Raw genomic sequence first — 22,115 nt, forward strand, 5'->3', positions numbered from 1 at the left:
ATTCATAGAGCACCAAAACACAAGACAAGTCACCTCCTTTCTAAATGCTGTTTTATTTGCATTAGTAATTAGTCCAATAATAGTGGTGTCATCGGCAAACTAGATGATTTTTACTGAAGGGTCAATGAACCGGCAGTTTTTATGGTGTATATCCAGTGCTGGTTCCTGCCTTGCTAAAAATGTTGCTTCAATAGATTACTGCTTCCCATGATAATGCACTGAATGAAGTGGTTTTGGTATTATTATATTTTAGTATTAATTATGGCATATTCACAAAATTTTAATTCATTGTATGCACCATATTGTTGCTTCAACAATACCATGACAAACATCATAAACTTGTAGCCTGAGTATATTCGAGAAACACATTAGATGACAGTATGCTGTTAAATGATAAGGTTCATAATCTTTCCTTTATTAAAAAAAAAAAATCCACAACATCACTAGAACTGTAGTGTAAAAAAAGAACTGCCTGGCACCTCGTATCTTTGATTACAGAGTAAACAAATCCTTTTGTCTCAAAAGGTCCAAATTGCCTACTTACGTTTTAATTGTGCTATTTGCTTGCATTTCACATAATCATTTTTAGTATACTATATGTGTTTTGCATGCGTTTACATGTTGTGATTAAATGCTGCTCCTTTTAAAATTGATATTACATATTTTGTTCATTTTATACTTTTTTTGTGATCGGTTATTTATTAAATGGGTAAAGCAATCAAATGCACGAAGCTATGTAGACAAAAAAGTAATATAATGAAATACCTAACCCCCCAATGCCTTTTCTCAGCCCCCGAACTAATTTAATTGGTCTGTTGTATTTAGTGAATAGTGATACGTGAAAAGCACAGCCAAGCCAACTAATCCCCAGATCCTTTAAAGGACTTTCCTGATCAGGAATGTTGACCACTCGAAACTTGTTTTTAAATGATTTTCACCCAGTGATGCCACTTGCTAATGTTAAACCCATTTGCTTCTGACACCTCCAATAGGGTTACATTAAGAAAGAGGCTTTCAAAGCTGAAAATGATAGAGATTCAGTGGATTTCCAACAGGTTACTAAAATAGATTTGGCAGCAGAGCCAGAGGAGAATAACCTCTGAAGGAGAACGTTAAGTGAGAGGGGTAAACATCAAGCAGAAAGAAAATGACGAGACAAGAGAGGAATATTAATAACAGGAATGGAAGATAAATGTGTCAACATTGGACCAAAAAGTAGATATGATGGTACATTCCAAAAACACGTGAAGACACGTATGACATGAAGGAATTGCCGCAAAGAACATAATAAATCTTTTACGTTGATTAAGTAGTTCATTTTATTCTCTGTAATGAATGAAAATGTGCTTTTGGAACGCTAAATCATGCGAACGATAAAATACATATTAAGCTACCATTACTTTAAAATAAATGCAATGCAAAATGAAAAGCTTCGGAACGGTTTTCTCTGAATGAACTCTAATATCATTAAACTGACGAGATAAACTTTGACCCAACAGATAAATGTACTTTAATGATAACCAGTCCATACACGGTACGTATTTATCAAGTGACTAAAGTTTCCAAGACGGACACATTTTAGTGCGACAGCGTGAGGAAGCGGCTGCGCAAGAGACTGAGACCTAGTAGTCGGCCATTGCTGTGAGTCGTGGCTGTGTAATAATACACATACAGAGAAAGGAGAGTGACGCCTTGGCTGACGGAGGAACATTTTGGTGGTATTTAGTGACATTTTATTTATCAGCTGGAGGAAAGCTACTCAGTTCTTGAACGGCTAGGTTCTGGGTAGGTATGACGATTTAACTTCGTGTTACCGAACGGACGAGGGTGGGTTTCCGCGTTAAGGAGGACGTGTAAGTAGCCTGTAACCCGAGCAGACGTTTATAACATTCCGGTAAAACGTAGCGGAACGAAAGGCACTACGGAACGTTGAAAACAAGTCTTAGGATGTCAAACGTGGTTGCGTTTATTTAGGGTATTTTCTTTGTGTGAAGTTTGGCATTCCTATTTCCGTTCCCTCTTGTAGTACTGGAAAGCCGGCTAATTTTTGGTTTGCTGCCAGTGTCAACATCGTATGGCAGTTCGTAGTGACTAGAACATACAGATAATGTATATTTTATCTCGTGAAAAAGTGCATACTTTAGAAAATACCCAACGTATTTTGACATTGACGTGGCTTAAATTGCCTAAGGTTGATGTTTGGTTACTGTAATTTTGTTTCTTACTATACGATGCAGTCCGTGGTATATAGTCTGTTATTTCATTAGTTAATTTGGCGGATTCAGCTTTTGTTTGGGAGCTTACTGAATAGATACGGAGGCAGCTGTCACTATACATTTAAAGAGACAATTCGACTATTGTCCCTGTTGTTTAAATGGGCATTGTTTGGTTGGATCCCTATTTGTTACGCTAAATGTTCGTACCAAGTTTTACACGTACTCGCCTGGTTACTAGACAAACGTGACACGTCATGATTTGCCTATGAGTTACCCCAGGATTTATCGTAATTCCATTGGTATTCTGACGTTTTAGTCGAACACTCACCTGTTCATCTTAAAGGGGGCGGGTCTGAGCTTTTTAAAGGTGTAGAATTTAAACCTCACAGGTGATGGCACGTGCCTCGTAACATATTGTACTTTAAACTTTTGATCTGTTGCAATGCACATTCCCTGTGCCATTTAGAACCTTTTAATATTTTTAAAATGACAGATGCCTTTGTTTCTTTGTGTGTTTAGTTTATTGCGACACTTGGCAAGATTTTTTAAAAACCTTTTCAATATACTGTACGCATAAGTACACTGCTTCTCTGTTAAGTATATCCATTTTATGTAGTGCATATTTTTTGTATGTTATTTAGTATTGTCTAATTTCAATTTAATTTTCTTTATTTGTAACTGATGCCTTGTAAAGCATTCTGCGCTACTTCCTGTGTATGAAAATGTGCTATAGAAATAAATGAGGTATTTGAATAAACCTCGTTCACAAAACTGAAATATATAATGTAAAGCACTATATTCCCGAGTTCCATTAAGACTGTACATGAGTTGTCAACAGCTGTTGTTTTTCAGGATAGGATTTACTGTTTATATAGTAATACATTTTATTTATATAGTGCCTTTCCCATGCCCAAAGCACTTTACACAAATTCAGTATGAATGACAGGGCACATACACCATCTGCTTAAAACACAATGATAAATATAGGAAACATTAAGATTTGAATTACAGATGAATAATCCAGAATAAATACAAATACTACAAGAAAATGCAGAACAAATAACATAGTTTGGGATACAAATGTAAATCATCTTGAGCCCCTGGACAGAGGGGGTAAATTGAAAGAAGGGTCAGAATGTCATGGTAAGTTACATACCATCTTGAACCAATTAGTTTTAAGTTTTTAAAAAGAATGAAATGAGTCCGCTGATCTAATTTAATTTAGGGAGGTGTTTCCAATGTCTGTGACCAGTACAGCTGAAGCATTGTCACCCATAGGTCATAGGTTAGTTTGGGGCATAACAAGATTTCCAGAATCAGTGGACTTTAGTGACAAACAGGAACATAGTGATTGAGGAGATTACTAATATACTCCAGTGCAAGGCAATTTAAATTTTTATAGGTTATAAGGGGCCAATGCAGGTTGAGTAGGATGGGTGTTATGTGCTTGCTGTTGCAGGTCTGTGTAAGGACTATAGCAGCTGAGATTTGTACCAGCTGAGGATCTGATAAAAGATTAGATGGGGTTCCTGCCAATAAGGAATTTTAATTAGTCAATGCGGGATGTGTTAAAAGCATGGACAAGTTTCTCTGCATTAGAAAGGAGAGGAATAAGTGAATATGGGATATTTTCCATATATTCATATGAATAGTTTGAGTAACAGCACCATATTATAGTACATACTTTAAAAAAAAAAAAAAAACTTGTTATCAAGTTTTGGACCTATTAATTCTGAGTTCACACCTAAATAATTGTCACCTAATCTAGTTTAAATACTGTTTACGTTATTTTTAAGAACATGTTGATGATTTCATTTCCTTTTTGGGCAGAAGGGTGTTTTGATATATTAGCTTAAAGCTTTTACATAATTATTTTTGCTGTATGAACTAAGAAAATTAAAGTAGCAAACATAAACTAAAAAAAGTTTGCCAGAGGGTAAATTGTTTATTTAACAAGCATATATATATTTTTTTTTTTCTTCACCTTGGGGCCATTGGCACTTTTTACAAAAGATATTCAACAAGCAGTACTGAAGTATAACTTGTCTTCTATGCCTATGCTGTATAAAAATAATGTGCATGTTACGTTGAATTGTTCTTTGCTATTTAAATCACAGCAACCTGATGCATTCAATCATATTATGGCAGTTAATCCTCTATATCAGTTTACCTTTCACTGTTTGCTCCATCTGATTGGAGATCCTTCCTGTCAGAAGTCAAAAATAAAGATGCTGACGTGTATGTTCTGATGTATTTGTATGTGTGAGTGACCTTTGCTTCAGTGTTCTGTCAGGCAACGTTATTGGTGTTGTGTAACTAGAACTTCAGGTCAAAAGGGATTCAATTACAAGACAGTACAGAAATAGCTCTAAACTTTGGATTTAGACCAGAAAAATAAAATAAATGGATTTTTTGTTTTCCTAGTTCTTTGCAGACTATATCCTCTCTTTTAAATATGCTAATTACGTAGTGTACTTCAAAATTTACAAAACTTGGTTTATCTTAAATTACCAAATTGGGCGTTGTGTATACATTCAAATAGATGTTTTACAAAGAATGTCTAAAATATAAATGTCTTTTTGAGAAGTTTAATGTTGAGAAAAACAAAGTAAACTGATGTTTTGAGAAAATAGTTTTACTATTTAATATTAATTTTCTCTACTATGTAAACTTTTTGATTATGTAGTAAATGCTTAACCATATGCAAAAGTAAATCAATTACTATTTTTATAAAATTTCTGGCTGTTCAAGCCATTTCATTTTTTTTCCTGCAGCATCCTCCAACTTCTCCTAGGGAATTAGTGGATGCTCCCATTTCAAAGAAATGAACACTCTGGCATGTCCAGGATTTTTCCCTATGGTGTTTTCCCAGTATGCTCTGCCTTTATTTACTTTCATGTGGCAACATACTCTTGGGGGAGGGGGCTGTGTGGTTCATTTTATATGTGTAAATCACCTGGCTTCGTAAGATCTAGAATCTAGATCACGGGTTTCTGTTATTGCTGGATGGTTTTACTCTGAGGTCATCCTGTATTGCCAGTCTTCTCCTCATTATTACTCATGGAGAATGAGCCCAGTAACTGCATATTTTTTTGTTTTGCCAGTCCTTGGATTGTGCTGGGTGTTTGTGTGATGGACTGACATTCAGTCTAGAATGAGACCATAACTCTTGCCTTATAGGTGCTCAATAAATTAGAATATCATTGAAAAGTTAATTTATTTCGGTAATTCAGATTCATTACACACAGAGTGATCTATTTCAAGCGTTTATTTCTTTTCATTTTGCTGATTATGGCTTACAGGTAATGAAAACTCAAAATACAGTATCTCAGAAAATTAGAATATTACATAAGACCAATAAAAAAATATTTTTAATACAGAAATGCTGGCCTACTGAAAAATATGTCCATGTATGCACTCAGTGCTTGGTCGGGGCTTCTTTTGCATGAATTACTGCTTCGATACAGTGTGGCATGGAGGCGATCAGCCTGTGGCACTGCTGAGGTGTTTGGAAAACCAGGATGCTTTGATAGCGGCCTTCAGCTCGTCTGCATTGTTGGGTCTAGTGTCTCTCATCTTCCTCTTGACAATACTCCAGAGATTCTCTCTATGGGTTTAGGTCAGGCGAGTTTGCTGGCCAATCAAGCACAGTGATACCATGGTTATTAAGCAGGTATTGGTACTTTTTGGCAGTGTGAGCAGGTGCCAAGTACTGTTGGAAAATTTAAATCGGCATCTCCATAAAGCTTGTCAGCAAAGGGAAGCATGAAGTGCTGTAAAATTTCCTGGTAGACGACTGTGCTGACTTTGGAATTGATAAAACACAGTGGTCCAACACCATCAGATGAAATGGCTCCCCAAATCATCACTGACTGTGGAAACTACACACTGGACCTCAAGCAGCTTGGATTCTGTGCCTCTTCACTCTTCCTCCAGACTCTGGGACCTTGATTTCCAAATGAAATGCAAAATTTACTTTCAACTGAAAAGAGGACTTTGGACCACTGAGCAAACAGTCCAGTCCATTTTCTCCTTGGTCCAGGTAAGACACTTCTGACGTTGTCTCTGGTTCAGTAGTGGCTTGACACAAGGAATGCGACAGTTGTGTAGCCCATGTCCTGGATACGTCTGTGTGTAGTGGCCCTTGAAGCACTGAGTCTAAAAGCAGTCCACTGCTTGTGAGTCTCCCCCAAATTCTTGAATGGGCTGTGCTTCATAATCCTCTCAAGGCTCTGGTTATCGTTGTGCACCTTTTTCTGCAACATTTTTTCCTTCCTCTCAACTTTCCATTAATATGCTTGGATACAGCAGTCTGTGAACAGCCAGCTTCTTTAGCAGTGACCTTTTGTGGCTTACCTCCTTGTGGAGGGTGTCAATGTCTGTCTTCTGGACAACTGTCAAGTCAGCAGTTTTCCCCATGATTTTGTGGTCTACTAAAAGGCTCAGAACACATTTGCAGGTGTTTTGGATTAATTAGCTGAGTGGAGTGTGACACCATGAGTCTAAAATAGTGAACTTTTACACAAGGTTCTAATTTTCTGAGGTACTGAATTTTGGGTTTTCATTAGCTATAAGCCATAATCAGCAAAATGAAAAGAAATAAATGCTTGAAATATATCACTGTGTATAATGAATCTGTATATTCCCAGCAATGTATGAAAGACAAGTATTTTATAGAATGCCTAGGCAGTACATAAAATGCCAAAAATTGAACAACAAAGTATGATAAGATTAATATGTCACACATTTCCTAGGCATTCTATGCAATATCAAAAGACAAACTGGCAAAGTTATAATACTCTTGCTATAAGTAGGTTCATATTTTATTTTCTCTTGTTTTCCTCAAAAAGAAAGTCCTATGCTTTATTTTCTAATTCTTTCATTTTCATATACGTCTTTTCTGTAAAAGCCTTTTCATGACTCTCTTTTAATACTTTGCCTAAATAGCATTTGTCATTCTATATAATGCCTAGGTATTACATACAGTGCCTAGGGAAAGTGTATATATAATAAAATAATTTGGATATTTCATACTTTGCCCAAAAACACCAGGCATTCTGTATATTGCCTAGGCATTCTATACAACGCCTGCCTTTCATGCATTGCTGGTAACATGTATTATATATGAGTTTCACTTTTTGAATTGAATTACTAAAATCAACTTTTTGATGATTTTCTGATTTATTGAGTTGCACCTGTATGCATCCCTTTGCTTCTGTAATCGACTGATGTTTGGAGTGTGTATAGATAATACTAAGTTTTCAGATACAGTATTTCTATTTCATAAACGAGTAGTTCTGGAGATTAAATATGGTTTAAGTTGTATTATGAGATTAACGCATCATCCTGCCTTTATTAGTCATTGTAGTTACTGTTTGTATGAAGTTTACTTGTTTTCTCTATATTTTCTTTTGGATTTTCTGAAAGTGGTACAGTTTTCTTCTCATATTGAGGATAGAAGTATATTTGGTTAATGTTAAAAGGATTAATAACCTTGTGAGTGTGCACACACATCTGCAGTTTCTTCCCTTGCACCCAGTACTTCTGGTATTCTCTGGAAACCAACAAAATTAGATCAAATTAGGTGGGCAAAGAAAGTGAGTGAACAGACAGGCAATGACTTTATGTATGTGTGAATTTTTTTAAATATTTGAATTTGCTCTTTTTTGTTTTTCAGACTTTTCAGCATCCGGATATGTCATTCATATTTGATTGGATTTACAGTGGTTTCAGTAGTGTACTGCAGTTTTTGGGTAAGATCTTGGAGGAAATATTAATTTTAAAATAATAATAAATTGTATTTATATAGGGCCTTTCCCATGCTCAAAAATACTGTTACAATGCAAAGTACTCTAGCATCCACCTTTTTAAAAAATAAGCATAACATTAAAAACTTAAGAGTGAACCTGCTCTTGGTGAATTTAAATATCATGTTCTTGTGGTAGTCAATTTATTGAAATTAACTTCTAAAGTACTCAGTGTGTATCTAGTATGATTAATAATAATAATAATGATTCTTTATATAGAGCTTTTCTCATTGCTCAAAGCGCTTTATGTAGTGAGTGGGGAGCTGCTTCAGCCTCCATTAGTGTGCAGCATCCAACTAGATGATGTAACCACCAGCAATTTTTATGCCAGTATGCTCACCACACTTTGGCTGTTAGGTAGTGTAGGGATAAAAAGAGAGAGAGAGTCGTTTAGAAACAGTGGATAATCAGGAGGCCAGAATGACTAGGCTGTTGTGGGCAGTATAGCTAGGACATCGGGATATACCCTTCTCTTTACAAAGGATGCCCAGGGATCTGTTATGACCATAGTGAGACATGACCTTGATTTTTACAACTTGTCCGAAGAACTGCACCATTTTTATAGCACAGTGTCCCCATCACTGCACTGGAGCATTGAGATCCACATTCAGACCACAGGGTAACTGCCCCCTGCTAGCCTTGCTAACACCTCTTCTAGCAGCAGCCGCCCAAGCTTTTTCTGGTTGGTCTCCCATCTAAGTACTTTTCAGGCCCGAAAATGCTTAGCTTCAAGTGGATGACTTGTTCTGAAGTGCATGAGTTATGTCAAAAGTATCAATATATCAGTGAGTACGAAATTTAAAATTCCTTCAGTACTCCTTTTTCTTTGTGTTAATGCTATAGCATAAAAGTGCACTTTTGATTTGCTGTTGCTTTTGACAATTGAGTCTCGTAGGCTACCAGTAGACATGATTGGAGCACCGTTTCTTCCCATCCGCTCGCATGTGTTAAGGTTGCAATTTTGACGACATTGTGGACAGAAAAAAACATCATTTGGAACAGCACAATACCAGATAAAGGGGCAATTGCCACCAGTTTAGCCAAACAGTTGAAGGACTGACATGCAACTCAGTGCAAATTTTCCAGAGAGAGATCTTATTTCTAAATTCTGGAAGCATTAATAAGTACAAACTTATAAACTGTGGCATTTAAAATTGGGCTGTGATGTTTAATTTGTTTTTTACAGATTAAAATGTATTTTGTAGCCAGTTAAATGTTTAATGCATCAAGACAGGGTTCTTCAGTTATTTTAACCTGTGGGTTAGTTATGTTCTGTGCTGTTCATTTAGGCAGCACTCTTCAGCACTAGAGCTCTGTTGCTCGTCAACTTTAAAATGCTTGATTCAAAGTGTTCTGAAGTGGCACATTACTTTCTTTTGTTTTATCACACATTCCAAAGACATGCAGGTTAGGTGCATTGCCGATTTTAAACTGTCCCCAGTGTGTGTGTGCACGCGCGGCCCTTCCCGGGGTTTGTTTCCTGCCTTGCACCCTGTGTTGGCTGGGATTGGCTCCAGCAGACCCCCGTGACCCTGTAGTTAGGATATAGCAGGTTGGATAATGGATGGATGGATTTTAAAATTTATATTTAATCACATTTAGTATAATGTAAAGCACCTTTTAGGGCTCAATTGCATAAACAGTGGCAATACTACTCTGTGTACTCATATACTTCCAGGTGTGCTTCAGAGCTTGCATTTAGCTTATCAGGGTTGATTTGCAGTCCAACAAATGCATGCAAAAGCATTCAGTTAACATTAAATGGCTTTTGTATCATTTCATTATTCTATCTCTAACAGTATTTGTTTTCATCAATGTAAAAATAAACTGTTGTCTGTATTTAAACTTGCTTTACTTTTTGTTGTTTAGAGAACTTTATTTAAGTTTCTGTTGATCAATGTCAAGATTTTTAATACATACAGAATTGTAATTTATTTACATTTTTATTGAGTTACGTATTATACTGTATTGGGTATTGAAAATGGTATCGAATTTCAATAAACTGGAGTATGTGAATTTCCCCTTGGGATTAATAAAGTATCTATCTACTTATCTTTCTCTCTCTCTCTAATACTTGGTATCGTATTGAAGTTTGAAATTTTGGTGTCCTGACATCCCTTGTTTATTTGTATTTACATAAAATTGGAACTGTGTAAACTTTTACATGGAAATCTGAACTTATTAATATCAAGTTACAGCAACCAAAAATAGGCAGACCTAATGTTTGTGTTAGTCTTGGTGAATTCTGCTAAGTACTGGAACGTAATGTGGACCACACTGTACCTCTAGCATGATACCAAGTCTTCATAGTTTATTCTATGTGTTATGCTAATATACTGTAGGTGGTTGGTGTTTAAATTTTGGTGGCTTGGGTTTTAGATTTGCAACATCTATTCTTCTGCTTTGATGTTACTATTTTTGTTCTGCTTCTCAATATCGTATACAAAAATAAATACACTCCAATCTCCAAGGGGAGACTAATAGAGTAAAACGTCAAGTAATATTTGTAAAGCATCACAAGGGGGAACAGGATGTCAAGCACAGAGTACCCCTTGTATGGTTTCACTTCAGCTACTGGATGGGATATATGTCATAAACTCAAGTAAGAAGTGTTTAGCAGTAAAGTTTGATTCGTGTTTGGAGGGAGAAATACAGGAGAAGTGGGTTCCTTGCATCCAACACAAGCAGGTGGCGACTTCATCAGTTTAAATATTAGCCCAGCTCAGTTAAGACATCCCACATAACCAAAACAGGTGGTTGAACCTCTGTGCATATGCCATAGTTCTCGAAATTGTTTCTTTTTACCTGTTCTCTTCCCTACAATCCTTACTTCTGTCCTGTTTTAGTACTTGCTCCTTCATAAAGTTCTTCCCTTTATCTTATCTCTACCACCAAAGACATCAGTACAATACATGTACATGTGAGAAAAGTAGTTTAAGAAGCCTCTAAACCAGAGTACAGAGCAAAAAACCCCCAAAGTGAAAATATTCAAATTCCTCGCACCACCTAAATATGCAGCCTCTAAATGACATTGTCTATAGTAAGTTAAAGTACAGTATGATTCAGTGTTATAATTTTGGCTATGGCTAGGAAAAAAGCACCTTTATCTCATGCAGCTGATAGAAAATAACAAAGTAACGCTTAAGTGAACATTGTAAACATAGTAATCGTAATAATAAAAATAACTCAAATTCCCATTAAAACTGTAAATATATATATATATTTAAAAAATACCAAGTACTTCTGATACATCCAGTTAACCAACAGCACTATACCTGATTTCCATTGTCTTTGGAATTGTCCCAGGCAAATACGTGTATTACAGCTAGCACTAATTATAAAAATAAATTGGTCCCCAAACATAAATAATTATAAATCTGCACTAAATGCCAAGAGCACAGTACATGATTGTAGCAGTTAACACCACACCAATACATAGGTATTATAGTCTTCCAGTAGCTCCCCAACTTTTTCCACCTTTACTGGAACCATAAATCTCAAAATGTCATTCTTATGCAGCACTTTCACACACTGTTTTAACAGCTGGCCCTTTGTATAGCTGTCCCTTTAATTTTAGGACAGACTGAAAATATGGTATCATGAAAGCACCTGGTCTTTTTCTTTTCTTGGAAGATTTAAATCTCATTTGGTGTTCTTGTCCTAGTCCCGTTCAGCTGGGCAAATATTTGTCTGCTTTTCATTCCTTTCTATAGACAGGATGACTCATGTAGGCCCAGGTTCTCACCTTCTTATTCCACTTTTCTTTAATATGAGAACTATTTTGATCTTTTCTCTCTTGAACTTAGCTTGTGTTTTTTTTCTTCTCAATATAACAAACCGTCTTCTGCTAACAACACAGCAACAGGCCTATAATGATTTGCTAGAGGAACATTATAGCCTCACTAACCCAACATTTAGTAAAACTAAGAAAATCAGACTTTGGGAATGACCAGTTTGGAGACCAGTGATCAAATAATCTGGAATGAATATCAACTGGTTGATCAGGGCACCAGTAGCTAAAACAATACTCGGAATAATTGAACAAATTTCAAATGTAAGGGAAGATCATTCTAGGTAACTTCTAGTTGTTTCTGGTGTGCACTTTTTTTTTTTTTTTTTTGAGAAATTTGGACAAATAATTTTATTAAGCTTAGTATTTATAGCATTGCCAAATTTCCTTGAGCTTTCTCATCATTTGATCATCGTTGTTGGCTGTCATGATACATGTTGATGTCTCCAACATGGATAGTTGTATACTATGTGCTAGAAGAGGCTGTGGTATACAGTAATATGTTGTTAAAGTACAAACCGGATTCCAAAAAAGTTGGGACACTAAACAAATTGTGAATAAAAACTGAATGCAATGATGTGGAGATGGCAAATGTCAATATTTTATTTGTAATAGAACGTAGATGACAGATCAAACGTTTAATCTGAGTAAATGTATCATTTTAAAGGAAAAATATGTTGATTCAAAATTTCACGGTGTCAACAAATCCCAAAAAAGTTGGGACAAGTAGCAATAAGAGGCTGGAAAAAGTAAATTTGAGCATAACGAAGAGCTGGAAGACCAATTAACACTAATTAGGTCAATTGGCAACATGATTGGGTATAAAAAGAGCAGTGTCTCTCAGAAGCCAAGATGGGTAGAGGATCACCAATTCCCACAATGTTGCGCAGAAAGATAGTGGAGCAATATCAGAAAGGTGTTACCCAGCGAAACATTGCAAAGACTTTGCATCTATCATCATCAACTGTGCATAACATCATCCGAAGATTCAGAGAATCTGGAACAATCTCTGTGCGTAAGGGTCAAGGCCGTAAAACCATACTGGATGCCCGTGATCTCCGGGCCCTTAAACGACACTGCACCACAAACAGGAATGCTACTGTAAAGGAAATCACAGAATGGGCTCAGGAATACTTCCAGAAACCATTGTCAGTGAACACAATCCACCGTGCCATCCGCCGTTGCCAGCTGAAACTCTACAGTGCAAAGAAGAAGCCATTTCTAAGCAAGATCCACAAGCTCAGGCGTTTCAACTGGGCCAGGGATCATTTAAAATGGAGTGTGGCAAAATGGAAGACTGTTCTGTGGTCAGACAGTCACGATTCAAAGTTCTTTTGGAAATCTGGGACGCCATGTCATCCGGACCAAAGAGGACAAGGACAACCCAAGTTGTTATCAACGCTCAGTTCAGAAGCCTGCATCTCTGATGGTATGGGGTTGCATGAGTGCGTGTGGCATGGGCAGCTTGCATGTCTGGAAAGGCACCATCAATGCAGAAAAATATATTCAGGTTCTAGAACAACATATGCTCCCATCCAGACGTCATCTCTTTCAGGGAAGACCCTGCATTTTTCAACAAGATAATGCCAGACCACATTCTGCATCAATCACAACATCATGGCTGCGTAGGAGAAGGATCCGGGTACTGAAATGGCCAGTCTGCAGTCCAGATCTTTCACCTATAGAGAACATTTGGCGCATCATAAAGAGGAAGGTGCGACAAAGAAGGCCCAAGACGATTGAACAGTTAGAGGCCTGTATTAGACAAGAATGGGAGAGCATTCCTATTTCTAAACTTGAGAAACTGGTCTCCTCGGTCCCCAGACGTCTGTTGAGTGTTGTAAGAAGAAGGGGAGATGCCACACAGTGGTGAAAATGGCCTTGTCCCAACTTTTTTGGGATTTGTTGACACCATGAAATTCTGAATCAACATATTTTTCCCTTAAAATGATACATTTTCTCAGTTTAAACTTTTGTTCCGTGATTTATGTTCTATTCTGAATAAAATATTAGAAGTTGGCACCTCCACATCATTGCATTCAGTTTTTATTCACGATTTGTATAGTGTCCCAACTTTTTTGGAATCCGGTTTGTACTTCATGGCATAATTGCTTGCCCCATTTCTAGTTCCATCACTATTCAGCTTCTCATTATACTTTTAAATGCTGTAATCTGTACTAATAAAAGGCAAAGCCCTCACTGACTGACTGACTCACTCACTTACTCATCACTAATTCTCCAACTGCCTGTGTAGGTAGAAGGCTGAAATTTGGCAGGCTCATTCCTTACAGGTTACTTACAAAAGTTAAGCAGGTTTCATTTTGAAATTCTATGCGTAACGGTCGACAATGTCTGCAATGTTAAAGTTTCTTATTTATGGCCTCATCTTCGCGAAATTTGGTAGGCGGTTTCCCTGCGCTAACCGAAACGAATGTACGTACTTATTTTGATGATATGATGCAACTGTCGGTCACCATACTGAACTTTCCTACGGTCTTTGTTACCTATGGGCCCATCTTCAAGAAATTTGGTACGTGGGTTCCCAATGCTAACTGAATCCTTCTTACGTACATATATACGTCCATAGCCTGCCGCTCGGTCGCCGTGTGAGTCGCCGTTGGGTCCCCCATCCCCACGCCTCCCACGTTGTTGGCTGCCTGCCTATATAAGGCCATGAGATGTTCAAAATATGCTTATTTCTGTATTATTGAAAGCAATTTTTCAAAGGTATCAGAATTTTCAAAGAGCTGAACATTTAATGTAAATTCAATGTTGGCAGCTTTTTACATATGAATGATGAGCCATCTACCCTGGGTTGATTTCAGCCCAGTACTTGGTGGTGTGTAAATAGGCTCTGGATACACTGACCTTGTAATTGATACAGTGGTTTCAGAAAATGGATGACGTATGTGTTTATAGAAAGTAACGTGAAGAATAAAAAAAAAATCTTTTTTTTTTAAAGTTAGTATTTTGTACTTTTTTTGGCATTTACATCTTTTATTTGTTAATTTTAGTTTTCTTTGTGTGTACTTTTTATTTGGTTACAATTGTAAAATTTACTCCATATTTATTTATGCTAGTGTTTATTACATGCAGAATTATTTTACAAATTGTTGTTTATAGCTTAAAATAGAGTATAAATGGGATTAGACATAGTGACCTGTCTCTGTGATCCATGTTAAACTATAAAGAAAATTACGAGATTAATACCTGGTTCCCTTTTTATTTTTTATTAATGGTGGCACATAGCAAGTACTAATTGATTGATTAAAGTGTGTTTATCTCCCCTAACAATACAGGGCTGTACAAGAAATCAGGCAAATTAGTGTTTCTTGGTTTGGATAATGCTGGCAAGACGACACTGCTGCATATGCTCAAAGATGACAGATTGGGACAGCATGTACCAACTTTACATCCCAGTAAGTTATCTGCCTGTATGATCTCTGAAGATATGCAGAAAGTTTTATCTGGCATCTGTTGTGAATGCAATTTGCACATAAAGAATATAATGAAGTTTATTTAAAATTTACATAAGAAAGGGAGGAAAAAGGATCCAGGATATGCAACACAACTCTCTATTCCTGTTATTTCTAAATTCTAAAAGTAAACTTTTTAAAATTGTTTTAGCTGTTCTATATTTTTTGAAAATAGGCTGTAATGCAGCCTTTTTAAAACAGTAAATTCTAGTCAAACCTTACTACAGTTGTCTATGTCTCCTTCCAAACCATTACACATTGCTGACACTGCTGGCACCCATGAAAGCATTTACATATGCACATTCAAATTGTATATGAAAGCAATTCATGTTCTCAAAGCAGTGTGCCCTTGCTGGTCATTTTTACACTGAACTATGAACAGATGACTCATTTTTTTCATTCAAATATGAGATGATTGATAGAAGTGCTAGTTAGGGTACTGCATTTTTCAGTAATGTCAGGCATTTCTTGGTAGTTCTGATACACCACTACTTTTGGTATCACCCTTATTTTTGTACAAACTTCACTCTTAAAATTCATATTAAAAATAGCAAAAATATTTGCAAATATTAATAAAATGAAAATTGATTAATATGATATACTTCGTCACCAGTGCTGAGTTACAAAATTATGAAAAATATGAGTCACTTTAAATATTTTGTGCCTATTGTTAAGCCATTTAACAATTTTGTGTATAATGCAATTGGGAAAATAAAGCTCCTGCTTAAAATAAGGTATCATTTTACTGTTTAAAGTCTGCATGCTTAAATTATGTATGATCTAAAGATTTAAATAGATATTAAAGATTTATAATTGACTTATTTTTGATTTTCAGCCTCTGAAGAGCTGACAATTGCAGGAATGACATTTACTACCTTTGATCTGGGTGGCCATGCACAAGGTATTTATGCAAAAATCTATGGGAAAGTTATTGATGGCTTAAATTTAAAAAAAGAAATATTGAGGTAATATGGTTTCATTAATAACCATCACAAATTTGCCAGTGTAATTTTATAATCCCAATGCATTGTACAGAGAAGTACAATACATTTTATAGAGTTGCATTAAAAAGGAGTATTGGTGTGTGGATGGATATATATCTCTCTCTATATTATAAAAAAAAAAAAATCCTGGGAGAGAGAGACAGTACACACGATGTGATCTTCACGTTAAGATCATGGAAGACACTTAAAAAGACCTGTGAGACGATTGACCAAGGAGTGTCTCGTGGGGACCTTAAGCATGAGACTTTGTGCCAAGAGATTGGCCCAGGACAGTCTCGTGATGACATAGAACATAAGATTCTTGCAAAACATGCCCTACTTACAACCAATATCAAATAAGACCATGGGCAGCAAAACACTCTGTCATGTGAGTGTAAGGCTTTGGGCACACACAGATCAGGGCTCTCGGTGCATATAAAGCGTATAAGGACAATACGTTATAAATAAAACATCGACAACTAAGCAAAAAATATAGAGCAGCATGAAGAAAAGAGACCTAAAAGCATTGGAGAGAAAAAAGAGCAAAAATGAAAAAGAATAATCTAGGTGCAAATTCAGAAAATAAGGACAGTAATTATCAGCTCGGAACAAGATGGAATTGAAAAAAAGCACGTCCAATCTGGCTCAGAATTAAAAAGACAGGGTAAAAGGAAAGGTAGAAAGCAGTGGAATTCGAAAGGCTGAAAAATAAACCTTGGGGTGATACAAATGCAGAGAAAGTTAAATAATATGAAAGTAGGAAAATTATAAAGTATAAAAAAAAAGAAAGTAAAGATCACAGTAGTGCAAACAAATGGAAATTATTATTCGAAAAAGGGAAAATCACCACGGACCAGGTGTCATTGGGGGGGAAAAAAAGCAGGACAAAGCGAGGTCAGAAATAAAAGACGGAGTAGAAAACAAAGTAAAACGTCATAAAGACGTTAAAAAAACAAGGGGACCAAACACATGCTGAGCAGGTTAAATATAATGAAAACTGGAATTCAAAAGACTCAAAAAAAAAAAAAAACGTAGGCGCGAAACACATGCAAAGTAAGATACAGAATATGAAAGCAGAACAAAAACGACAGTGTCAAAAGAAAGTAAACATCGCATTAGTGCAAAAAAGAGAAATTATTACTCTGAGAAATAAAGAAAAGGCAAATAGTGATCAAATATATGGACATAGGTGATATGTCAGAAGTATGTAATATTGTAAGGCTTTGAAGTTTAAGTTCGAGAATTTCAAAAACGTGGTTTACCTTGCATGCATTTATTGGTGACTTTGCAAAAAAAATTAACTGCTGATGTTGATCGTTTTGTCTGTGGTCAAATTCCAAACAGAGAAACCTATCTTGAATTATGGTACAAAGTCATTAAACACATATTTCACTGACCTAATTTTAAAGATTCAGCATATTAGGACTCAAAAGATTTCAAATATTGTTTTTACAGAAGTTCTGAAATAAAAGTGAAACTAATGAAATAGCAACAATTCAAAGGAAAAAAAAAACATGTATCTGGACACGAGGGTTGGCAAATGAAGCAAGCAGGGGGCGAAGCTCCCTAGTATGCATGTGTGTATGTATGTATGTATGTGTGTGTTATAAAAAATATTTAAAAAAAAAAAAAATACACACTAGCTGAAATACCCAGCGTTGCCCAGGAGGAAAATAAAGTTTTTTTATATTGTTTGATAAAAACATAATTAAAAAAAAATAAAAAACTTTAAAAATAAATTAATAAACCTGGGTTCGCTTTCTGGGTCCTCCCTGTGTGGAGTTTGCATGTTCTTCCTGTGTCTGCATGGATTTTCTGTGGTGGGCTGGCGCCCTGCCCGGGTTTGTTTCCTGCCTTGTGTTGGCTGGGATTGGCTCCAGCAGACCCCCGTGACCCTGTAGTTAGGATGTAGCAGGTTGAATAATGGATGGATAAAGACTCACTGATGTGCTTGTCTTGCGGTGCTGTATGTATGTTATCATCCAGTTGACACTCGGAACTGGCCAACTCTATTTAAGTTGAAAAGCAACAGGGGCGCGGTGGTGCTCAAACATAAAGAATGCTGGCAGTCACCTCCATTTCGACCTTGTGTTTTTTTTTAATTGTTTGAGAAAAACATAATTAAAATAAACACAATGTTAAAAATAAATTAGGAAACAAAGTCTCACTAATATCCTTATCTTGCTGTCTTGTATGTATGTTATCATCTAGCTGACGCTTGGAACCGGCCAACTCTATTTAATTTGAAAAGCAACAGGGACGTGGTGCTGCTCACAAATAAAGAATACTGGCAGTCACCTGGTATATACTAACTGTAAGCAGCACTGGATCCTAGAAAGTATTTAAATCGTCAGAACTACTCTGGGCACCTCTCTGTTAGAAGGATTCATGTTGCCAAAGTGCTTGCTTCGTTTGTGCATTAGCAGCTAAGTGACTGTCTTTCTTAGGAGGTTTCCTTTTGCCGGTGTACTGGCCTTGCTTGTGTATCCTCGGAGCTGGAGCCCTCATCCCGACACTACGTCTCACTTCCGGGCCTGACGGACACACACTTTCACGCATAGAACTTTATTTAATTTGAAAAGCAACAGGGGCGCGGTGCTGCTCAAAAATAAAGAATGCTGGCAGTCGACTGGCATATATTAACTGTAAAGATCATAGAAAGTATTTAAATCGTCAACTTCTCTGGGCATCTCTCTGCTAGAAGGATTCATGTTGCTGTTTGTGCATTAGCAGCTAAGCGACTGTCTTTCTTAGGAGGTTTCCTTTTGCCGGTGTACTGGCCTCGCTTGCGTATCCTCGGAGCTGGAGCCCTCACCCCGACTCTGCGTCTCACTTCCGGTCTGGAGAAGAAAACACATTTCCACGAGTAGAACTAATTTCAAAAGCAACAGGGGCACGGAGTTGCTCAAAAATAAAGAATGCTGGCGGTCACATCCAGTTCGCCCTCTTGTGGTCGTTCTGTGTGTCAACTGGATGATAACATGCATACGAGACCGCAAGATCACCCCCCAGCCTACCCAGAAGGGGGTGGGTTACGGCTGATTTCACCCTACAGCATTTTTAGTAGACCAATGAGGAACATGTGTAGCAAGTTTCATTAAAATTGCTCCAGCTGTTCGGACGTGATGCTGAAACATGCATACATTGACTTTTTATATATATTACACACACACACGCTTCACTCCACCACCCCCAGGCGTGGTCAAATCTATTCCTCGCAGGACGTATAATGCTGCTCGCGTTGTGAATTGGGGCAGCTGAACGCTTGCTAAGCGTATGTGGATTTTACTTTCACCAAACAACAAATCTTTTAAAGGGATACTCCTCTTCATTGGGAAGAAACACTACTTTTCCCTGATGGCAACATGAATTAGACCAGGGGTCCCCAACTCTGGTCCTGGAGGGCCCCCAGTGGTGGCAGGTTTTCATTCTAACCCTTTTTCTTAATTAGTGACCTGTTTTTGCTTCTAATGAACTTCTTTTGAATTCATTTTAATCAACTTGCTCTCGAAGAATTAGACCCCTTAATTGTTTCTTTTTGCTTAATTAGTTGCCAAACAATATTGAGATACAAAATGAGCCAAAACATGACCAACAAAGTGTGTCCATTATACAATATCTGAAAATAAAGAAAGAAGGAGGTCTCAAGGATGTTGATCTGCTCAGATCCCCAAAACATTTTAACACTACTCTTAGAAAAAAGAAAATCAACAATTTCATAAATGTGTGCCATTGCATAATGAGAGCAGCAGCAAGCCATGGAATTAAAGAACGGGTTTAATTAACGACAAGAATCCGCACCTAATTAAGCAACCGGTTGGCGTGAAATTGGTTGGTGTTTGAGGCCCTGACTTAGTTGGTCTTAGTTGGCTCACTCACTTCACATTTCATTTCTGTTTAAGGAAAGAAATGAAGCAATTCAAACGAACAATGAAGAAATTTAGGCGAATAGTTCTTAAAAAAAAAAAAAAAAAAGTCAATTGAAATTGATTCAAAAGTTAATTTGCAGCAAAAACTGTGCACTAATTAAGAAAAGGGTAAACCTGCAGACACTGCGTCCCTCCAGGGCCGGAGTTGGGGACCCCTGAATTAGACGATCTACAAGTCTCCAACTTAGTTTAAATTCAAACAATATATTTGATCTCTTTTCACTGTTCTGTTATTTCACCAAGTACAGTAATCCCTCGCTATATCGCGCTTCGACTTTCGCGGCTTCACTCTATCGTGGATTTTAAATGTAAGCATATCTAAATATATATCATGGATTTTTCACTGGTTCGCGGATTTCTGCGGACAATGGGTCTTTTAATTAATGAGACATTCTTCCTCAGTTTGTTTGCCCAGTTGATTTCATACAAGGAACACGATTGGCGGATGGCTTAGAAGCTACCCAATCAGAGCATGTATTACATATTAACCAAAACTCCTCAATGATATAAGATATGCTTCCCACGCGGTGCTTGATTGTTTGCTTTTCTCTCTCTCTCCCCTCTCTGACATTCTCTGCGCCTGACGGAGGGGGTGTGAGCAGAGGGGCTGTTTGCACAGAGGCTGTTTGCCTAGAATATGGACGCTCCGCTACAAAATGCCGCTTTATCGATGAACCGTCGCCACAGTCTGAGGTCAAGAGCGCCCTGGAGCAGGTTTTCATCCAGGATATGTCTGTACATTGCTGCAGTCATCTTTCCCTTTATCCTCACTAGTCTCCCAGTTCCTGCCGCTGAAAAACATCCCCATAGCATGATGCTGCCACCACCATGCTTCACTGTAGGGATAGTATTGGCCTGGTGATGAGCAGTGCCTGGTTTCCTCCAAACGTGATGCCTGGCGTTCACACCAAAGAGTTCAATATTTGTCTCATCAGACCAGAAATTTTTGTTTCTCATGGTCTGAGAGTCCTTCAGGTGCCTTTTGGCAAACTCCAGGCGGGCTGCCATGTGCCTTTTATTAAGGAGTGGCTTCCGTCTGGCCACTCTACCATACAGGCCTGATTGGTGGATTGCTGCAGAGATGGTTGTCCTTCTGGAAGGTTCTCTGGACCTCTGGAGCTCTGACAGCGTGACCATTGGGTTCTTGGTCACCTCCCTGACTATAAGGCCTTTCTCCCCTGATCGCTCAGTTTAGATGGCCAGCCACCTCTAGGAAGAGTCCTGGTGGTTTTGAACTTCTTCCACTTACGGATGATGGAGGCCACTGTGCTCACTGGGACCTTCAAAGCAGCAGAAATTTTTCTGTAACCTTCCCCAGATTTTTGCCTGGAGACAATCCTGTCTTGGAGGTCTACAGACAATTCCTTTGACTTCATGCTTGGTTTGTGCTGACATGAACTGTCAACTGTGGAACCTTCTATAGACAGGTGTGTGCCTTTCCAAATCATGACCAATCAACTGAATTTACCACAGGTGGACTCCAGTTAAGCTGCAGAAACATCTCAAGGATGATCAGGGGAAACAGGATGCACCTGAGCTCAATTTTTAACTCCATGGCAAAGGGTGTGAATACTTATGTACATGTGCTTTTTCAATGTTTTTATTTTTAATAAATTAGCAAAAATCTCAAGTAAAAGTTTTTCACGTTGTCATTAATGGGGTGTTGTGTGTAGAATTCTGAGGAAAAAAATGAACTTAATCCATTTTGGAATAAGGCTGTAACATAACAAAATGTGGAAAAAGTGATGCACTGTGAATACTTTCCGGATGCACTGTATGTTAATGTATATGTGGAGGTTTTTTTAAAAACCTCTATATTGCCCAGCCTTAACACCAGGGTTCTCAACCATGGTCCTCAATCATGGTGCTGGAGGGATGCAGTAGCTACAGGTTTTCATTCCAGCCAGTTTCCTA

General features: G+C 37.5%; 1 protein-coding gene across 1 annotated transcript in view; it reads left to right on the forward strand.

Annotated features, from left to right (window-relative positions):
* The first annotated feature begins 1,582 nt into the window (after nt 1-1,582).
* Nucleotides 1,583-22,115, forward strand: part of LOC120542781 (GTP-binding protein SAR1a) — a 31,469-nt gene continuing 10,936 nt past the window's right edge. The window contains exons 1-4 of the mRNA XM_039775432.1: nt 1,583-1,785; nt 7,894-7,969; nt 15,113-15,232; nt 16,125-16,190. Coding sequence (XP_039631366.1) covers nt 7,912-7,969; nt 15,113-15,232; nt 16,125-16,190 — 244 coding nt within the window. The 5' untranslated portion in view covers nt 1,583-1,785; nt 7,894-7,911. The remainder of the gene's footprint in view (nt 1,786-7,893; nt 7,970-15,112; nt 15,233-16,124; nt 16,191-22,115) is intronic.

Source organism: Polypterus senegalus, chromosome 13 (assembly GCF_016835505.1).
Source record: "Polypterus senegalus isolate Bchr_013 chromosome 13, ASM1683550v1, whole genome shotgun sequence".
NCBI lineage: Eukaryota > Metazoa > Chordata > Cladistia > Polypteriformes > Polypteridae > Polypterus > Polypterus senegalus.